The sequence below is a fragment of the Rhinoraja longicauda genome, chromosome 42 (genome assembly GCF_053455715.1).
Source record: "Rhinoraja longicauda isolate Sanriku21f chromosome 42, sRhiLon1.1, whole genome shotgun sequence".
In the NCBI taxonomy this organism is placed as follows: Eukaryota; Metazoa; Chordata; class Chondrichthyes; order Rajiformes; family Arhynchobatidae; genus Rhinoraja; species Rhinoraja longicauda.
This window is the reverse complement of record NC_135994.1, coordinates 3258117-3277822: the sequence shown is the minus strand read 5'-3', so window position 1 is coordinate 3277822 and position 19706 is coordinate 3258117. Positions and strand designations below refer to the sequence as shown.

The following is a 19706-nucleotide window of genomic DNA, read 5'->3' as shown; positions in this document are numbered from 1 at the left end:
AGCAGAGGGTGGACAATACACAAGTTTGTTCGAGGAGGTCTGGTGCACCTCCAAAATGGAACCCATGTACAGATTAAATTACTCCCAGGGTTTTACCTCACAAGGTTTGAACACTAGTGAACAGTCCGCCAAATTTCATGCTGGAATTGTAAAAGCACACCATAACAATCAGGACCATAGGCCGTGAGATCACCTTGCGCTGCTCATGATTTCCGATGAGCAGAGGCCAATTATAATCCCTCATCCCTGGAAACAATCCAGTGGATCTACATCGCACTGACTCCAAGCCAACTATCTCCTCCATAAAGCACAGAGACCTAGTTCGGGAGACCTGGACTTTACCTTAGCACAGACGCTCTTCAGTACTTTGATTGCAGCGTTACTCTCGAGGGTCAGTTTGACAAGACGCTCATGCTCTCGAGCTCTGAGGTAGTTCATCTGGCTTTTCTGCATCAGAAAGTGCTGTTTTATCGCGTCTTTCTCATCCCGCAGTTTTTTATTTTCTGCCTCGCACTTTCTTGAATTGGCTGCTATCTTAATCTTCAGTGCTGCTATTGTTTCCTATTAAAAAATAGACAATAGACAATAGACAATAGGTCATACATTTACATGATCTGGTTTCGAAGGGGCGTTTCTAAGCAACCTTTGTACAGCGTGAGGAGGATTAGCTTACTGTATTTACATGTATGGCGCTGATCCCATACAGTGGAATATATACTGAAAGTGGGAAACACAAACAGATTTAAGTTTAAATTATATAAGCAGTGCTGCTAAAGATGTTTACTGAGTCCTTATAACATTTCACTGTCTCTTATGGACAATAGACAATAGGTGCAGGAGGAGGCCATTCGGCCCTTCGAGCCAGCACCACCATTCAATGTGATCATGGCTGATCATTCTCAATCAGTACCCCGTTCCTGCCTTCTCCCCATACCCCCTGACTCCGCTATCCTTAAGAGCTCTATCTCGCTCTCTATTGAATGCATTCAGAGAATAGGCCTCCACTGCCTTCTGAGGCAGAGAATTCCACAGATTCACAACTCTCTGACTGAAAAAGTTTTTCCTCGTCTCAGTTCTAAATGCCCTACCCCTTATTCTTAAACTGTGCCAACTTGTTCTGGGCTCCCCCAACATTGGGAAAATACGGTGCTCAATGTAAATATTGATTTCAACTGAGATCTGATTGGAAACGACAAGGTTGACAGTACAAGTAATGCTACAGGTAAGACAGAAGACAAAATAAATCAGCGAATTATGGAACTCATTGCCACAAAGGTTGTGGAGACCAAATCTTATATTTTTAAGACAGAGATCGATAGATTCCTGATTAGTGCGGGTGTCAGGGGTTATGGGGAGAAGGCAGGAGAATGGGGTTAGGAGGGAGAGATAGATCAGCTATGATTGAATGGCGGTGTAGACCTGATGGGCCGAGTGGCCTAATTCTGCTCCTATAACTTCTTAAATTATGAACTTATGAAGAAACAGTAACAGCAAGTTTAAAATGTTGTCGGTTGTAGGGAAACAGACAGAATATGGAAGAATACAGTAGTGTGGGGCTTGTAAACGGTATTTGAAGTAGAAAGCTGTGGAGAAATTCCATACATCCATTCTCCCAACTGTTGTTACCAAAAGAACTCAGGACGAGGTTTCAAGTACTTGCCTCACAGTTTTCCATCCACTATAATGGAGTTTGTCTGAAATTTCCCAATGCATTAAGAACCACTGCTCACACTGTCAATGCTCGTTCATCAAATCCAACCCTGACACTTCTTGGGGGAGAACATGGCAGGTTTGGAGTTCACGTGACACAGCAGAGAAGGTTCAGGGAGGGACAAGAAAGACGGCCATAAAAAGGCCATTATTAACATTCTAGGCTATCAAAGAGGCACGCGAGTCCAGAGGGATGTTGTCTGTCCATTTCCCTCCACTGATGCTGCCTGACCCGCTGAGTTCCACCAGCACTTTATTATTTTGCTACCAACCCAGTTTCTGTCTATGGATACACTCGTGCACACACACATATGGGCACGTTACACTCGGCAACAGCTATGGTGAAACATGACAGGTACAATCGCTATTTCTTTACACCTACTTGCATTTTCTGCAGCTTTTTCATTTGCATCTCAATCTCTTTTGCGCTCTTCTCATCTCGTGACTTGAGTGTATCGAATGCAATTTTCCGGTCCTCGGTTGCATCAATGTAGTTCTTCAGTGCGAGCTGGAACTGCATCCACAAGTCTTCCACCAATCCTTCCAGATAAACCCGGAGTGAATGCTTCTCCTCCAGACTCTAAATACAGCAAAAACATTGCTCCGCTCACTTAGTGCCAATGAGCTGTTTGGTGAAGTAATTTAGAAATAATAAACATGACAAATATTAAACAAGAGACAATAGACAATAGGTGCAGGAGGAGGCCATTCGGCCCTTCGAGCCAGCACCGCCATTCACCGTGATCATGGCTGATCATCCACAATCAGTACCTCGTTCCTGCCTTCTCCCCATATCCCCTGACTCTGCTACCTTTAAGAGCTCTATCTAGCTCTCTCTTGAAAGCATTCACAGAATTGGCCTCCACTGCCTTCTGAGGCAGAGAATTCCACAGATTCACAACTATCTGGGTGAAAAAGTTTTTCCTCACCTCCGTTCTAAATGGCCGACCCCTTATTCTTAAACTGTGGCTTCTGGACTCCCCAAACATCGGGAACATGTTTACTGCCTCTAGCATGTCCAATCCCTTAATAATCTTATATGAGATTATAGAAATGGAGACACAAGGGCCACATCTAACTCCCTCTTAAATATAGCCAATGAACTGGCCTCAACTACCTTCTGTGGCAGAGAATTCCACAGATTCACCACTCTCTGTGTGAAAAAAAACGTTCTCATCTCGGTCCTAAAAGACTTCCCCCTTATCCTTAAACTGTGACCCCTTGTTCTGGACTTCCCCAACATCGGGAACAATCTTCCTGCATCTAGCCTGTCCAACCCCTTAAGAATTTTGTACGTTTCTATAAGATCCCCCCTCAATCTTCTAAATTCCAGCGAGTACAAGCCGAGTCTATCCAGTCTTTCTTCATATGAAAGTCCTGCCATCCCAGGAATCAATCTGGTGAACCTTCTCTGTACTCCCTCTTACCAAAGAAGCTCTCAGGTAGGCAGGGGATGGTGGGATATGGACCACGTGCAGGTAGAGGAGATGAGTTTAATTTGGCATTATGTTTGGCATGGATATTGTGGGCCGAAGGGCCTGTTCTCGAGCTGTACTGTTCCATGAATTCTATGAATCTTACTGCTCCTCAGACTGTTGTTCATGTATTTCCTGCATTTGATTGCATGGTATCCATACATTTGTTCTACACAGCCCAGGCTTTTTTTTACCTTGTTTTTGAGGTCTTCCCTTGTGCTGTTAAATTCTTGCCGGGCATCGTTTGAGACCTCACCAAAGATTTGGTCCATTGCGTACATGATGTCCTCCAGATTGGTCATCTCCTGTTCATGTTGTGCGATCACCTGTTCTCTGTGCAGATGGAGAATGTCGTCAACAATTATTATGTTACTGTAATAACACTTTATTAACCGTAACAAAGAAATAAATCACTTCATTACACTTTGCTCTCTTGTATCATTGAAAGACCATTGCGTCAATGAAAAACATTTTATCTTTTCTAAATTGAAACAGTCTGCTGACTTCATTATTTACTATTTCGGAGTTTAAGAGTTACATAGAAAATAGGTGCAAGGGGAGGCCATTTGGCCCTTCGAACCAGCACCGCCATTCATTGTGATCATGGCTTATCATCCACAATCAGTAACCCGTGCCTGCCTTCTCCCCATATCCCTTGATTCCGCTAGCCCCTAGAGCTCAATCTAACTCTCTTTTAAATTCATCCAGTGAATTGGCCTCCAGTGCCCTCTGTGGCACAGAATTCCACAAATTCACAACTTTCTGGGTGCAAAGGTTTTTTTCTCACCTCAGTTTTAAATGGCCTCCCCTTTATTCTCAGACTGTGTGTGGCCCCTAGTTCTGGACTCCCCCCAAAATTGGGAACATTTATCCTGCATCTAGCTTGTCCAGTCCTTTTATAATTTTATACGTTTCTATAAGTTGCCTGCAATGACAGGGCCCAGAACCTGCCGCTGGGGAAGGTCATGGAAGCAGATAGGATAACAGTGTTTAAGAGGTATTGAGACAGACACGTGAACAAGTCGGGATTAGACTGTGCTGATGTGCAGCTTAAAATGGCAACATGTTTGGCACAGACATTGTGGGCAGAAGGACCTGTTCCTGGGCTGCACTGTTCTATGTTCTATCTGTTAAGTCTAATAGAATTAGGGAAACGGTGGCACAGTGGTTAATTTACTGGACCTGTATCCAAAGTTATTGATCCGGGAGAAACACGGGCTTGCGACCCACCATGGCAATTAAATAATTTAAAGCTTATTAATTAAATTCATCCAAATTAAAAAGCTAAAGGTTAATAAAGCACACCCTTAAGAACATCTAAGAAATGTTCTTCGGTCTTTCTTTGTAATACTTACATTTCTTTTGGATAGGCACGTGGATTTTAGATTTTTTTTAGATTTAGAGATACAGCGCGGAAACAGGCCCTTCGGCCCACCGGGTCCGCGCCGCCCAGCGATCCCCGCACATTAACACTATCCTACACACACACTAGGGACAATTTTTACATTTACCCAGTCGATTAACCTACATACCTGCACGTCTTTGGAGTGTGGGAGGAAACCGAAGATCTCGGAGAAAACCCCTCGCAGGTCATGGGGAGAACGTACAAACTCCGTACAGACGGCGCCCGTAGTCAGGATCGAACCTGAGTCTCCGGCGCTGCATTCGCTGTAAGGCAGCAACTCTACCGCTGCGCCACCGTGCCGCCCAAGGAATGGTGGGATATGGATCACATGCAGCCCTGCAGCTGACGTGTTCAGCACGGACATTGTGGGCCTGCCCCTTATGCTGCAGTCCATGTTCTAACATTGATAACATAAAAGTACTGGACTGTCATAAAAAATGTTCAATTAAAATCTTTCAAGGTCTCACCTCCATGTGACTTCAAGTCTACTAATGTGGGCATGGATAAAGGTGAATAGCCACTGTCTTTTCCCCAGAGAAGTGGGGAATCACTAGATTAATTCCCGGAATGGCGGGACTGTCGTATGTTGAAAGGCTGGAGCGATTGGGCTTGTATACACTGGAATTTAGAAGGATGAGGGGGGATCTTATTGAAACATATAAGATAATTAGGGGATTGGACACATTAGAGGCAGATAACATGTTCCCAATGTTGGGGGAGTCCAGAACAAGGGGCCACAGTTTGAGAATAAGGGGTAGGCCATTTAGAACGGAGATGAGGAAGAACTTTTTCAGTCAGAGGGTGGTGAAGGTGTGGAATTCTCTGCCTCAGAAGGCAGTGGAGGCCAGTTCGTTGGATGCTTTCAAGAGAGAGCTGGATAGAGCTCTTAAGGATAGCGGAGTGAGGGGGTATGGGGAGAAGGCAGGAACGGGGTACTGATTGATAGTGATCAGCCATGATCGCATTGAATGGCGGTGCTGGCTCGAAGGGCTGAATGGCCTACTCCTGCACCTATTGTCTATTGTCTATTGTCTATTGTCTAAGTCTTAATACTAGAAAAAAAGGTTTAAGGTGAGAGGGGATTGATTGAAAAGAGACGTGAGGGACAAATATTTTACACAGAGAGTGGTTCATATATGGAACGACAATAGACAATAGACAAGAGGTGCAGGAGGCCATTCGGCCCTTTGAGCCAGCACCGCCATTCAATGTGATCATGGCTGATCATTCTCAATCTGTACCCCGTTCCTGCCTTCTCCCCATACCCCCTGACTCCGCTATCCTTAAGAGCTCTATCTAGCTCTCTCTTGAATGCATTCAGAGAATTGGCCTCCACTGCCTTCTGACAACTCTCTGACTGAAAAAGTTTTTCCTCATCTCAGTTCTAAATGGCCTACCCCTTATTCTTAAACTGTGGCCCCTTGTTCTGGACTCCCCCAACATTGGGAACATGTTTCCTGCCTCTAACGTGTCCAACCCCTTAATAATCTTATACGTTTCGATAAGATCCCCTCTCATCCTGCCAGAGGAAGAGGTAGATGGAGGTACAATTATGACATTTAACAGAGACTTGGGCAGGTGTGTTGACAGGAAAGGTTTGGAAGGATATGCGTCAGGTGCAGCCAAGTGGAAGTAGTTAGGTAAGATAACATCGTCGTCTGAAGAAGGGTCTCGACCCGAAATGTCGCCCATTCCTTCCCTCCTGAGATGCTGCCTGACCTGCTGAGTTACTCCAGCATTTTGTGAATAGGTAAGACAACATGATCAGCATGGTCGCGATGAGCTGAAGGGCCTGTTTCTGTGCAGTTTAGCTCTATGACTTTGCTTTTAACTGCACTATAAAATGGTCGAGTAAGGCACCCAGCTCAATAAATCGATTTATTCACAAAATGCTGGAGTAACTCAGCAGGTCAGGCAGCATCTCGGGAGAGAAGGAATGGGTGACGTTTCGGGTCGAGACCCTTCTTCAGACTGATGTCAGGGGGGCGGGACAAAGGAAGGATATAGGTGGAGACAGGAAGATAGAGGGAGATCTGGGAAGGAGGAGGGGAAGGGAGGGACAGAGGAACTATCTAAAGTTGGGGACAGAGGAACTATCTAAAGTTGGGGACAGAGGAACTATCTAAAGTTGGGGACAGAGGAACTATCTAAAGTTGGGACTTCCCTTGTCCCGCCCCCCTGACATCAGTCTGAAGAAGGGTCTCGACCCGAAACGTCACCCATTCCTTCTCTCCCGAGATGCTGCCTGACCCGCTGAGTTACTCCAGCATTTTGTAAATAAATCGATTTGTACCAGCATCTGCAGTTATTTTCTTATCCAGCTCAATAAATCTTGGGTTTGCTAGTGAAGTGCATGTCTTGTGAACGAATAGAAAAAAACTTTTTTTGCATCCTAACCTTATTGTCAATAGGTACTCAAAATTGGATACTGACCTCTCAAAATCAAATTCTCCTTTCAGTGACTCCAACTCTGCTTCAAACTCATTCTCTATTAAGACCAGTCTACTCCGCTGCAGATCCACCAACTTATCCACATTTTGAATGTGATTACGCATGGCTGTCGCGTACTGTTCCTCTGCCTCTTCCAAGTCCTTCGTTAAAGCCTGGAAGAAGAGACATTAGACATACGTCAGTGTGTCCGCTTAACATCAGTAAGTTTAACCAACTCACTCAACACCGTTCTCTGTGGCAAAAAGAATCTGCTGGGGGAACTCAGTGGGTCAGGCGAGGCAAATGGACAGTCGAATGTTTGGGTCGAGCCCCTTCATCTGGGCCATCCCGCAACGTCATCTGTTCATTTCCCTCCACAGATGCTGCTTGACCTGCCGAGTTTTTTGTTTTTTGTTCCAGATTCGAGCGTCTGGGGACGTACAACGGGATCTGGGTGACCTAGTGCATCAGTCACTGAAAGGAAGCATGCAGGTACAACAGGCAGTGAAGAAAGCCAATGGAATGTTGGCCTTCATAACAAGAGGAGTTGAGTATAGGAGCAAAGAGGTCCTTCTGCAGTTGTACAGGGCCCTAGTGAGACCGCACATGGAGTACTGTGTGCAATTTTGGACTCCAAATTTGAGGAAGGATATTCTTGCTATTGAGGGCGTGCAGCGTAGGTTTGCTAGGTTAATTCCCGGAATGGCGGGACTGTCATATGTTGAAAGACTGGAGCGACTAGGCTTGTATACACTGGAATTTAAAAGGATGAGAGGGGATCTTATCGAAACGTATAAGATTATTAAGGGGTTGGACACGTTAGAGGCAGGAAACATGTTCCCAATGTTGGGGGAGTCCAGAACAAGGGGCCACAGTTTAAGAATAAGGGGTAGGCCATTTAGAACTGAGATGAGGAAAACCTTTTTCAGTCAGAGAGTTGTGAATCTGTGGAATTCTCTGCCTCAGAAGGCAGTGGAGGCCAATTCTCTGAATGCATTCAAGAGAGAGCTAGATAGAGCTCTTAAGGATAGCTGAGTCAGGGGGTACGGGGAGAAGGCAGGAACGGGGTACTGATTGAGAATGATCAGCCATGATCACATTGAATGGCGTTGCTGGCTCGAAGGGCCGAATGGCCTCCTCCTGCACCTATTGTCTATTATCATGGTCAACATGGACGAGGTTGGCCGAAAGTGCCTGTGTCTGTGCTGTACAGTTTGGTGAGAGGCATAGATAGGGTAGACGGTCAGAACCTTTTCTTCCAGGGTGGAAATGTCAAAGTCTAGAGGGCAGAGCTTCAAGGTGAAAGCTGCAAAGTTTATAGGGGATGTGTGGGGCAGAGGGTGGTGGGTGCCTGGAACATGGTACCAGGGATGATGGTGATCCTGGTTGGGTTGCTCCTGGGCCTGGCCAAACTGGCCATCCGCGACTCAAGGCGCCAGGCGGAAGAGGGCTCTGCCCGAGCCAGCTGCCTACCCCTTTTCCGGGGTTACATCCGCGCCCGGGTGGCGTTGGAGAGGGACTATGCGCTGTCCGCGGGCACCCTGGAGGATTTCCGGGACCGCTGGGCATCGCGGGGGATTGGATGTATCCTGGATGGGGATTGTAATATAATTGTATAATAGTTTCAATTGGTATATTTGTTTGTATCGTATTCTGGTGGTGGGTTCTGTTTTGGTTTTATTGTATTGTATATATTTAGATTTCGATTTTTAGAGATACAGCGCGGAAACAGGCCCTTCGGCCCACCGAGTCCGCGCCGCCCAGCGATCCCCGCACATGACCTGCGTGGGTTTTCTCCGAGATCTTCGGTTTCCTCCCACACTCCAAAGACGTACAGGTATGTAGGTTAATTGGCGGGGTAAATGTAAAAATTGTCCCTAGTGGGTGTAGGATAGTGTTAATGTACGGGGATCGCTGGGCGGCACGGACTTGGAGGGCCGAAAAGGCCTGTTTCCGGCTGTATATATATATGATATGATATGATTAACACTACCCTACACACCCGCTAGGGACAATTTTCACATTTACCCGGTCAATTAACCTACATACCTGCACGTCTTTGGAGTGTGGGAGGAAACCAAAGATCTCGGAGAAAACCCACGCAGGTCACGGGGAGAACGTACAAACTCCGTACAGACGGCGCCCGTAGTCAGGATCGAACCCGAGTCTCCGGCGCTGCATTCGCTGTAAGGCAGCAACTCTACCGCTGCGCCACCGTGACTGCCCTTATTATTTTATTTTATTTTATTATATATTATTTTAATATTTGAATAAATATTTTTGATTTAAAAAAAAAAAAAAAAAAATGGGGTGGTGGTGAAGGCAAATAAGATTGTGACATTTAACATGCTTTAAGATAGGCACATGGATATGCAGGGATTGGAGCGATATGAATCATATGCAGACAGAGGAGATTAGTTTATCTTGGCATCATGTTGGGCCACAGATATTGTGGGCCGATGGGCCTGTTCCTGTCCTGTACTGCTCTATGTGTGGACAGTGTGGAGAGAGTGTCCAGCTTCAAGTTTCTGGGCACTCACATTTCGGAGGACTTCACATGGTCCACTAACACTGCTGCGCTGGTCAAGAAGGCACAGCAACGACTGTTCTACCTAAGAACACTGAAGAAGTCTGGTCTACCCCAACAGCTGCTGACGACATTCTACCGCTGCACCATAGAGAGCATCCTAACACATGGCATCCCTGTGTGGTACCTCAGCTGCACGGAGGCAGAGAGGACAGCTCTTCAGCGGGTAGTCCATAGAGCTCAGAGGACCATTGGAACACAGCTACCAGCCTTGGAGGGCATCTACAACACACGGTGCCTCAGAAAAGCCGCCAGCATCCACAAAGACTCTTCACACCCCTGCAACAGTCTGTTCGAACTTCTACCATCGGGCAGACGATACAAGGCCTTCTGCGCCCGCACCTCCAGACTCAGGAACAGCTTCATCCCCAGGGCCATAGCTGCTATGAACCAGTCCTGCTGAGCCGGATGGTCACATCGCACAGTGATCCGGCACAGATCTACTTGCACTTTATTCTGTCTTAAAACTGTTACAATTTGTTTCATTGGGTTGTTTAAATTAATACTGACTAGCTAATTAATTTATTGCATCGTATGGGAGGCGCATTCCCAATCTCGTTGTACCCCTGTACAATGACAATAAAGATATATTGTATTGTATTGTATTGTATTGTATTGTATTGTATGTCCTATGTTCTCTATGATCTGTGATTCTATGTTTGTGCTAGTTCTACTTTCTCTCCTAATTCAGCTGCTCCAGTTGCATTTCACAATAAATCTAGCGAGAGGACAAAGGATCATTTCTGCTCTCACCCTGATGACACTGTCTTTCCGATCTACAATTCTTTCAAAGGTTTGACTCAAGATCTCAATGTCTTTCCGCAGGTCTGTAGCTTTTGCTTCTCGCATCACAGAGCGCCATTTCTCATTTAGCTTCAGAGTGTTGAGACGGCTGTTGTGTTCTTCTTTGGACAGCTTGTCCTATTCAATAAGAGGAGAAAGAGCAAGGTAAATCAGAAGTGTGATACGCAAACCATAGAATAAATAACAATATGCAAATGGCAGACTGCCGCAAATCAGGCAAGCATTGGCTTGTGTCGATCAGTAATGATGGCAAAATTGTCATTATGTATACAATCAATGAAAATGATATGAATTACAAGTATTTACAGACTCGTCTCACAGCTGAACACCATGAAAATCTTGTGCAGGCAGGAACTGCTGTTGCTGGGTTAAATCGTAGATAGACACAAAACGCTGGAGTGACAAAGCGGGTCAGACAGCATCTCTGGAGAAAAGGAATAGGTGACGTTTCGGGTCCTGAAACGTCACCTATTCCTTTTCTCCAGAGTTGCTGTTTCACCCATTGAGTTACTCCAGCGTTTTGTGTCTATCTTCACCATGAAAATCTTACTCCTCGGTGCCTGAGATCTGAGACGTTTCAATGCTTAGCAAGCTATCTAACCTTAAAGATAATATTACTGATGTGTATTCTAATTCCCTCACAGAATTTTATTTTCACAATCTTCAGAATGTTAAAACTTGTTTGTATAAATATTTATGATTAAAGTAGAAATTGATATACCATATGCATAAGTCCCAATCTTCATTTAGTACACCATGTAACATTTTAAAAGTTACTAAAAAACTTGATTTTTGTCTGAAGAAGGACCACACCAGGAAACGTTGTCTGTCCATTTCCCTCCATTATCCACTTTGGTGGCAAGAACAGGAAAGCAGACTATTATCTGAATGGTGGCCGATTAGGAAAAGGGGAGATGCAACGAGACCTGGGTGTCGTGGTACACCAGTCATTGAAAGTAGGCATGCAGGTGCAGCAGGCAGTGAAGAAAGCCAATGGTATGTTGGCATTCATAGCGAGGGGATTTGAGTATAGGAGCAGGGAGGTTCTGCTGCAGTTGTACAGGGCATTGGTGAGACCACACCTGGAGTATTGCGTACAGTTTTGGCCTCCTAATCTGAGGAAAGACATTCTTGCCATAGAGGGAGTACGGAGAAGGTTCACCAGATTGATTCCTGGGATGGCAGGACTTTCATATGAAGAAAGACTGGATAGACTCGGCTTGTACTCGCTGGAATTTAGAAGAATGAGGGGGGATCTTATAGAAACTTACAAAATTCTTAAGGGGTTGGACAGGCTAGATGCAGGAAGATTGTTCCCGATGTTGGGGAAGTCCAGAACTAGTTTAAGGACAAGGGGGAAGTCTTTTAGGACCGAGATGAGACTGTTTTTTTTCACACAGAGTGGTGAATCTGTGGAATTCTCTGCCACAGAAGGTAGTTGAGGCCAGTTCATTGGCTATATTTAAGAGGGAGTTAGATGTGGCCCTTGTGGCTAAAGGCATCAGGGGGTATGGAGAGATGGCAGGTACGGGATACTGAGTTGGATGATCAGCCATGATCATATTGAATTGCGGTGCAGGCTCGAAGGGCCGAATGGCCTACTCCTGCACCTATTTTCTATGTTTCTATGTTTGATGCTTCCTGAGTCACTGAGTTCCTCCAGCACTTTTGTAATTTGCTCAAGATTCCAGCATCTACAGTTCCTTGCTACTCATTGTTTTTTTAATTTCCTGACTGTGAGAAACTTTTAATGTGGTTGGCTGCTCAGCCGACTTGACATCAATACAGCTTTTTAAAATTTCAAACATAAACTTTATCCAGAATAAAATATATGTACCATACAAAAACTGTGCAAAAACTCTTCATGCATTCTCAGTGTCTATACATTCATTAGTGTCGTACTCAGTACTGTTCGCACCTATCTTTAAACGAGATACAAGGAACTGCAGATGCCGGTTTACAAAAAAAGACACAAAGCGCAGGAGTAACTCAGCAGGTCAGGCAGCATCCCTGGAGAATATTGGTATAGGCAACGTTTCGGGTCAGGACTCTATTTCAGTCTGAAGAAGGGTCTCGACCCGAAACATCATCTATCCATGTTCTTCACAGATGCTGCCTGACCTGCGGAGTTCTTCTTTGTGTCACTTGAGACGCTTTGTGTCTTTCAATAAAACATCCTGGCCATTCATGTGGCTCTCGGGGGTGATATCCCCTCCCTTATTTGAGGGGTGTCCCCACCAGTGCCTGGTGGCAGAAGGAACCTAGACTGTGGTGTCCCCCCATAGAACCTTGGCGTTGGCTGCACCGAGAGCTTCAGTGCGTCCCTCAGCAGAGCTGCACGGCATCAAGAACCCTTTGAAACTGAGGGCTGAAGGAGAGACATGTCCACCGCAGAGATCACAGTATCTACATGGGAGCTTCCTTTGAGGTCAGGTGACAAGTGCCATCATCTTGCTGTTGACCAGGCAGTAGATGGCCTCGTGATGATCAGAAGATTCCTTCATTCCTCAAACCCGTTGCTTGCTATTTGTTATGTGAAGTGATTGTTGCTCTTGCTAAGTCACACGCCAAGGAAATACGTAGTGGGAAAAGAGATGCAATATCACACTCCCCACTCTTCCAAAAGAGCTGCAATATCACACTCCCACTCTTCAATGTCGGGAGCCACGACCGCCCCAATGTGCAGCGTTGGCGTCTTCGCCCGCCCCTGAATCGCGGGGCTTGGGTCGGCCCGCCGCGGACCTTTCACCGTCCGGCGCGGCCTGGAACGTGGCAACTTCAGCAGCCTGACCGTGGGAGAAGACGGCAGGGGAAGAGAAAAGACATTCTGGCCTTCCATCGCAGTGAGGAGGGGACTGGAGGAGACTCACTGTGATGGATGTTTCTTTTTTTGTTTTGTGTTGGTTTGTGGTTGTGTGTGTTATTGCTTATTTTATTGCTCTTATTGTTGGACTGTGGGTGACGAAATCTCGTCCAAAAGACTTGGTTTTTTTTGGATGACAATAAAGGTAATTCTGATTCTGATTCTGACTGTGAGCTTTTCTCTAAAGAAAGAATTGTACTACTTTCCACCCCTTGTACGTAAAATGTGCAAAAGCTCCTCACACATTCACAATATTGTCACACTCGGTCGTGTTCACATCCATCTTTAACCGTCCGTGCCACTCATCTCTTATAGAGACGTATAAAATTATAAAAGGACTGGATAAGCTAGATGCGGAAAAATTGTTCCCAATGTTGGGGGAGTCCAGAACCAGGGGCCACACAGTCTAAGAATAAAGGGGAGGCCATTCAAAACATAACAAATAGCAAGCAACGGGTTTGAGGAATGAAGGAATCTTCTGATCATCACGAGGCCATTTAAAACTGTCCCATCAAGATTCCAGCATCTGCAGTTCCTTGTGTCTCCATTTCTATAATCTCGTATAAGATTATTAAGGGATTGGACATGCTAGAGGCAGTAAACATGTTCCCGATGTTGGGGGAGTCCAGGAGCCACAGTTTAAGAATAAGGGGTAGGCCATTTAGAACGGAGATGAGGAAAAAACGTTTTCACCCAGAGAGTTGTGAATTTGTGGAATTCTCTGCCACGGAGGGCAGTGGAGGCCAATTCACTGGATGAATTTAAGAGAGAGTTAGATAGAGCTCTGGGGGCTAGCGGAATCAAGGGACATGGGGAGAAGGCAGGCACGGGTTACTGATTGTGGATGATCAGCCATGATCACAATGAATGGCGGTGCTGGCTCGAAGGGACAAATGGCCTCCTCCTGCACCTATTTTCTATGTCTCTATGTTTCTATGTGGCCACCTTGTGCTGCAGTGCGGAGAACTATATTCTACACTCGGCATCTTCCCCTTCGCTGTACCAATTGTACTCGTGTTTGTATTTACGGACGGCATATCTGATCTGTTTGTAAGGCATGCTTTTCACTGTACCTCAATACACATGACAATAATAAACCTATAATCTACAATCTAAACCCACTGGAAACACATTGAATGGGTCACCATCTGCATCGTAGCAATCACAATGATAGAGACTGTGGCACACATCGGTCAAGTCACAGTTAATTCTCGTGGCAGCCACTGTTTTATGCAAAACCTCTGACTACTTGCCAAGTGTTTAGCTACAAAACAAGGGTTGCAGTCTAAGTTGCTGTTTCTGCTCAAGACCATATTGCTTTCTGTGGCCTGACATTTACAAAATTGCGTAGGATTTGGAGATAAAGTGCATTGTGTGGTCAAGCGAACAAAACAAGATACGTTTTTTCCAAGAAACAGACCACGATAACAGTTGACAGATTACGAAGGTGTAAGTGACCTCAATGGTTTTTTTGGCACCAGTTAATCTGTAGTTAGACTTACAAACTTCAACAAAAAGCTCAGAATAAATTAAATGCATACAGGGAGGTATGGTTTTCAACAATATTGTGAGAACACACAGGATGGCTAATAAACAACATCTGTAAACATTTTAGGAAAATAATAATACCAAAATATGAATAACAACTGACCATTTTTTTTTTAAAGCCAAAGGACCAGGCTTTTATATTCCCCTCCCTCCGCAATTCCTTGGTTCACTCATCCCTTCCCACTAGGGTTGCCAACTGTCCCTTATTAGCCGGGCCATCCCGAATATTGGGCTAAATTGGTTTGTCCCTTATGGGACTGCCCTTGTCCCGTATTAGGCCCGGGGGGCGCTGTAGGCCCGGACACTGTAGGCCTGGGGGCCGCTGTAGGCCTGGACAGTGTAGGCCCGGAGGCCTGGGCGTCGCCTAGCAGAGGTTGCGTAGCAACTCGCCTCCTGGCCCGGGCGGCCGCCGTTGGTGGAGCAGGAGCACGTGGCCGCTGGCTGGGTGAGGTCACATGGGGTGCGGGGCGGTGACGTCACCTTTTGTCCCTTATTTGGGAGTGAGAAAGTTGGCGACCCTCCTTCCCACCCAAACCATCCCCTCCCCAGGTACTTTCCCCTGCAATTTCAGGAGATGTAACACCTGTCCCTAGCATGGAAACAGGCCTTTCGGTCCACCGAGTCCACGCCCACTATTGATCACCCATTTGCACTAGTTCTCTGTTGTCCCACTTTCTCATTCACTCCAATACACACTGGGGACAATTTACAGGGGGCCAATTAACCGAGAAACCCGCACGTCTTTGGGATGTGGGAGGAAACCGGAGCACCCAGAGGAAACCCACGCGGTCACAGGGAGAATGTGCAAACTCTACACAGACAGCACTCGAGGTCTAGATCGGACCCCGAGTTCTCTGGCACTGTGAGATGGCTGTGCTGCCATAAAGCTTTGAGGAAAACTGTAGTTGACTCACCAGTACAAGGGATGATTCAGAATGGATGACAAATGTTAGCCTTGCCTGGGGTGCTCAGATCCCAGAAAACAGATAATAAAAACGTATAAAACAGTCTTATTAGTTACTAAATGGGCAACAAAAATACTGGCAGGGAAACCTTTGAGATTCACACAGTAAGATTCAAGATTCAATTTATTGCCGCATGTACCAATTAAGGTACAGTGAAATTTGAGTTACCATACAGCCATACTATAAGAAAATAACTGCAGATGCTGGTACAAATCGAAGGTATTTATTCAGAAAATGAGGGAGTAACTCAGCAGGTCATGCAGCATCTCAGGAGAGAAGGTATGGGTGACGTTTCGGGTCGAGACCCTTCTTCAGACTGATCATCAGTCTGAAGAAGGGTCTCGACCCGAAACGTCACCCATTCCTTCCCTCCTGAGGTGCGGCCTGACCTGCTGAGTTACTCCAGCATTTTCTGAATAAATACAGCCACACTAAGTAAAAAGCAACAAGACACACAGCCACATTAAAAAAAAATGAACATAAATATCCAACACAGTGGATTCCACATTTCTCACTGTGATGGAAGGTAATAAAGTCCAATCACCTTCCTCTTTCGTCACCCGCGGTAAACAGTCTCATCCCCTGTTCCTTAGTGAAATTAGGGCTAGAGAAAACTGCTCAACCACACTTTGGACAAACACTTAGATGAGAAAGGAGGAAGTACCTTTAAGAATTGGCTCAGCATGTCCTCTTTCTTCTTTTGCATCTCTTCTTCCTCCAGCAGCTTCTGCTGCATGAACAGCAGGCGTTCCTCCTCTGTCATCTTGGCCATTTTTTTACCCCCTTGCTTAGGCATCGTGATTTAGTCTGCAGATTTTTAAAAATAAATGTCACCAGCATGAGAAAAGGACACCGCCATTCATTTAAAAAACGGTTTGTGAGAATGCAATCTATTACAAGTAAGTGCACCGGATATTTATTTCAGCCTTGTTGCTGTTAGTTTAGTTTAGTTTAGTTTAGTTTAGAGATACAGCGCGGAAACAGGCCCTTTCGGCCCACCGAGTCCGTGCCGACCAGCGATCACCACACCTTAACACTATCCTACGCCCACTAGGGACAACCTGTGCGCCTTTGGAGTGTGTGAGGAAACCAAAGATCTCGGAGAAAACCCACGCAGGTCACGGGGAGAATCTACAAACTCCGTACAGACAGCACCCATAGTCGGGATCGAACCCGGGTCTCCGGCGCTGCATTCGCTGTCAGGCAGCAACTCTACCGCTGCGCCACCGTACCGCCCAATGTTAATGTTTAGAAAAGGTAACAACAATAAAAAATGGGGTTTCCAGGCAGCATTTTATAACATGGTTTATAACACGGGTAATCCTGATAATGAAAATTTATAATATTGGTTAATTTGGTGACAACGAAGCGAAAAACGGACATTTGTCGCATTAATTGAGTCCTCTGAGTTCTGGTCTCCAAAACAGTTGGTGGCGGTGGAAATGTGCTCCTAGTTTAAGACCTGATCAACCTCAATCCTCTGCCTTTGTCAGCAACACACCTCCAGTCAATACCTTGACTCAGCCAAACCCGAGAAATAACTGAGAATCTCCCAGCTCTTCTGTTTTTGTCAACCATTTGACAACCAAGTCCTATTTCACGAATGGGGTAGAGGTGAATCGAACAGTATCCTGGATTATGGAAGGAATTTCCTTCAAAATGCCGATAATGGAGGGGAAGAAGCTATTCCTAAGAGCCTGATAACAGAGGGGAATTACCTATTCCTGAGAAACTGACAACAGAAGGGAAGAAGTTGCTGCTTTATCTCCAAAATCCTTTACAACATATCTGAGCAAAAAGAAACAGAAAATGCTGGGAGTACCTAGCAGGTCATGCAGCAAATGCAAATTGACAAAAATAGAATTAACAAGCCCCTTGGCCTTTCACTAGAGAAAGCTGTTTCTCTTGCCACAGATGCTGCCCGAATCACCAAAGATTTCCAGCATTTTTTGTTTTCTTTCGGATTTACAGCATTTGCAGTATTTCTCGTTTATGATCAAAAGAGAATTGTCTGTGACTTTGAGACTTGAGGGAAGGTTGACAACATTCTACCAAAGATAGAAGAGCAGTTACTGCTGTTTTTGAGATTAAATGCATCAAGCATTGATTTAGAGACACAAGAGACTGCAGATACTGGAATCGTGAGCTTCCAGACAAACTGCTGGAGGAACTCAGTGGTTCAGGCAGCATCTGCGGAGGGAATGGGTAGACTGTCCTCCACTGCCTGACCCGCTGAGTTACTCCAGCACGTTGTGTTTTACTCAAGATTCCAAAATCTGCAGTTCCTTATGTCGTCATATGAATGTACTGTTACACATTTGCTAATTTTATGAATAAATAATTTGTTTACAGTTGATCTGGTATGTAGGGGCTTACAACAAACATTAGATTAAGCACCACATGACAGGCTCATCGTCAATAGTGATAGATGGCAGATTAAATTTAACGCTTAAAAATGTGGAGTGTTTGATTTTGGTAGGAAAAATGAGAAAAGGCAATATGAACTGGAGGTACAAAAGAGATCTGAGGGCAGATTTATTGCAATCTGCAGGGCAGGTTGTAAAAGCAGTTTTAAAAAACAATGGTGTCCTGGGACACAACCGTGCTAGAGTAACTCTAGTGGGTCCAGCAACATCTCTAAACTACCTCTAAACCTGGAGACCATGGATAGGTGACGTTTCGGGTCGGGACCCTTCCCCAGACTGATTGTGTGTGGGGGGGGGGGGGGGGGGGGGGGAGAAGAAAGCTGGAATCTCTGGGGTTTATAATATAAGCATAGATTACAAGAGCAAGGAAGCAGCGACGAACATTTATGAAACATTAACATTAGAACAATTATGAAACATTAACATTAAACATTAGAAGCTGTCTTCAAGCATAAGTCAGTTTCAGAAAGCATTAAGGTGACTGGGAGCCTGAATTCTGAAGAAGGGTTTCGACCCGAAACGTCACCTATCCGTGTTCTCCAGAGATGCTGCCTGACCCGCTGAGTTACTCCAGCACTCTGTGAAACGTCACCTATCCATGTTCTCCACAGATGCTGCCTGACCCGCTGAGTTACTCCAGCACTTTGTGAAACGTCACCTATCCATGTTCTCCACAGATGCTGCCTGACCCGCTGAGTTACTCCAGCACTCTGTGAAACGTCACCTATCCATGTTCCCCACAGATGCTGCCTGACCCGCTGAGTTACTCCAGCACTTTGTGAAACGTCACCTATCCATGTTCTCCACAGATGCTGCCTGACCCGCTGAGTTACTCCAGCACTCTGTGAAACGTCACCTATCCATGTTCCCCACAGATGCTGCCTGACCCGCTGAGTTACTCCAGCACTTTGTGAAACGTCACCTATCCATGTTCTCCACAGATGCTGCCTGACCCGCTGAGTTACTCCAGCACTCTGTGAAACGTCACCTATCCATGTTCTCCACAGATGCTGCCTGACCCGCTGAGTTACTCCAGCACTCTGTGTCTATCTTCAGTGTAAAAACCTGCATCTGCAGTTCCTTCCAGTTTGTGGGATCTTGCTGTGCAGCCGATTAGCCTGCCCCTCTTCCCCCTCCCCCCTCCCTCCCCCCTCCTCCCCCTCCCCCTCCTCCCCTCCTCCCCCTCCCCCTCCCCTCTCGCCATAAGAGTGCTGGCACCGGACCACCTCATTCACCGGGAAACACTTAGGGATGGGCTGAGAGGGAAGACGCCGCGGGAATGGAAGTGTGTGCCACCGCCCAGGCTGGAGGCCCGGGTACCGGGGGCCAACAGGGGCCTCCATTACAGCCAGGGGTGGGCCTGTACTCTCCGGGGAGCCGCCGGCCTGTCCCTGTCCCTCGCCCTTCCTCACCGTCCCCGTCTCTCTTCTTCTTTCGTCCCTTCTGAAGCACCGGGCTTTTTTCGCGGGTTTTTTCCCCCCCCTTTTCCTTTC

At 46.0% G+C, this 19706-nt stretch overlaps 1 protein-coding gene across 1 annotated transcript in view; it reads right to left on the bottom strand.

Annotated features, from left to right (window-relative positions):
* The window catches only part of drc2 (dynein regulatory complex subunit 2), a 26758-nt gene extending 7052 nt beyond the window's left edge, over positions 1-19706 (bottom strand). The window contains exons 1-7 of the mRNA XM_078431454.1: positions 19626-19706; positions 16452-16594; positions 10361-10528; positions 7024-7193; positions 3380-3518; positions 2093-2290; positions 343-561 (exon numbers count right to left, since the gene is read on the bottom strand). Of these exons, the coding sequence (XP_078287580.1) occupies positions 343-561; positions 2093-2290; positions 3380-3518; positions 7024-7193; positions 10361-10528; positions 16452-16583 (1026 nt within the window). The 5' untranslated portion in view covers positions 16584-16594; positions 19626-19706. The remainder of the gene's footprint in view (positions 1-342; positions 562-2092; positions 2291-3379; positions 3519-7023; positions 7194-10360; positions 10529-16451; positions 16595-19625) is intronic.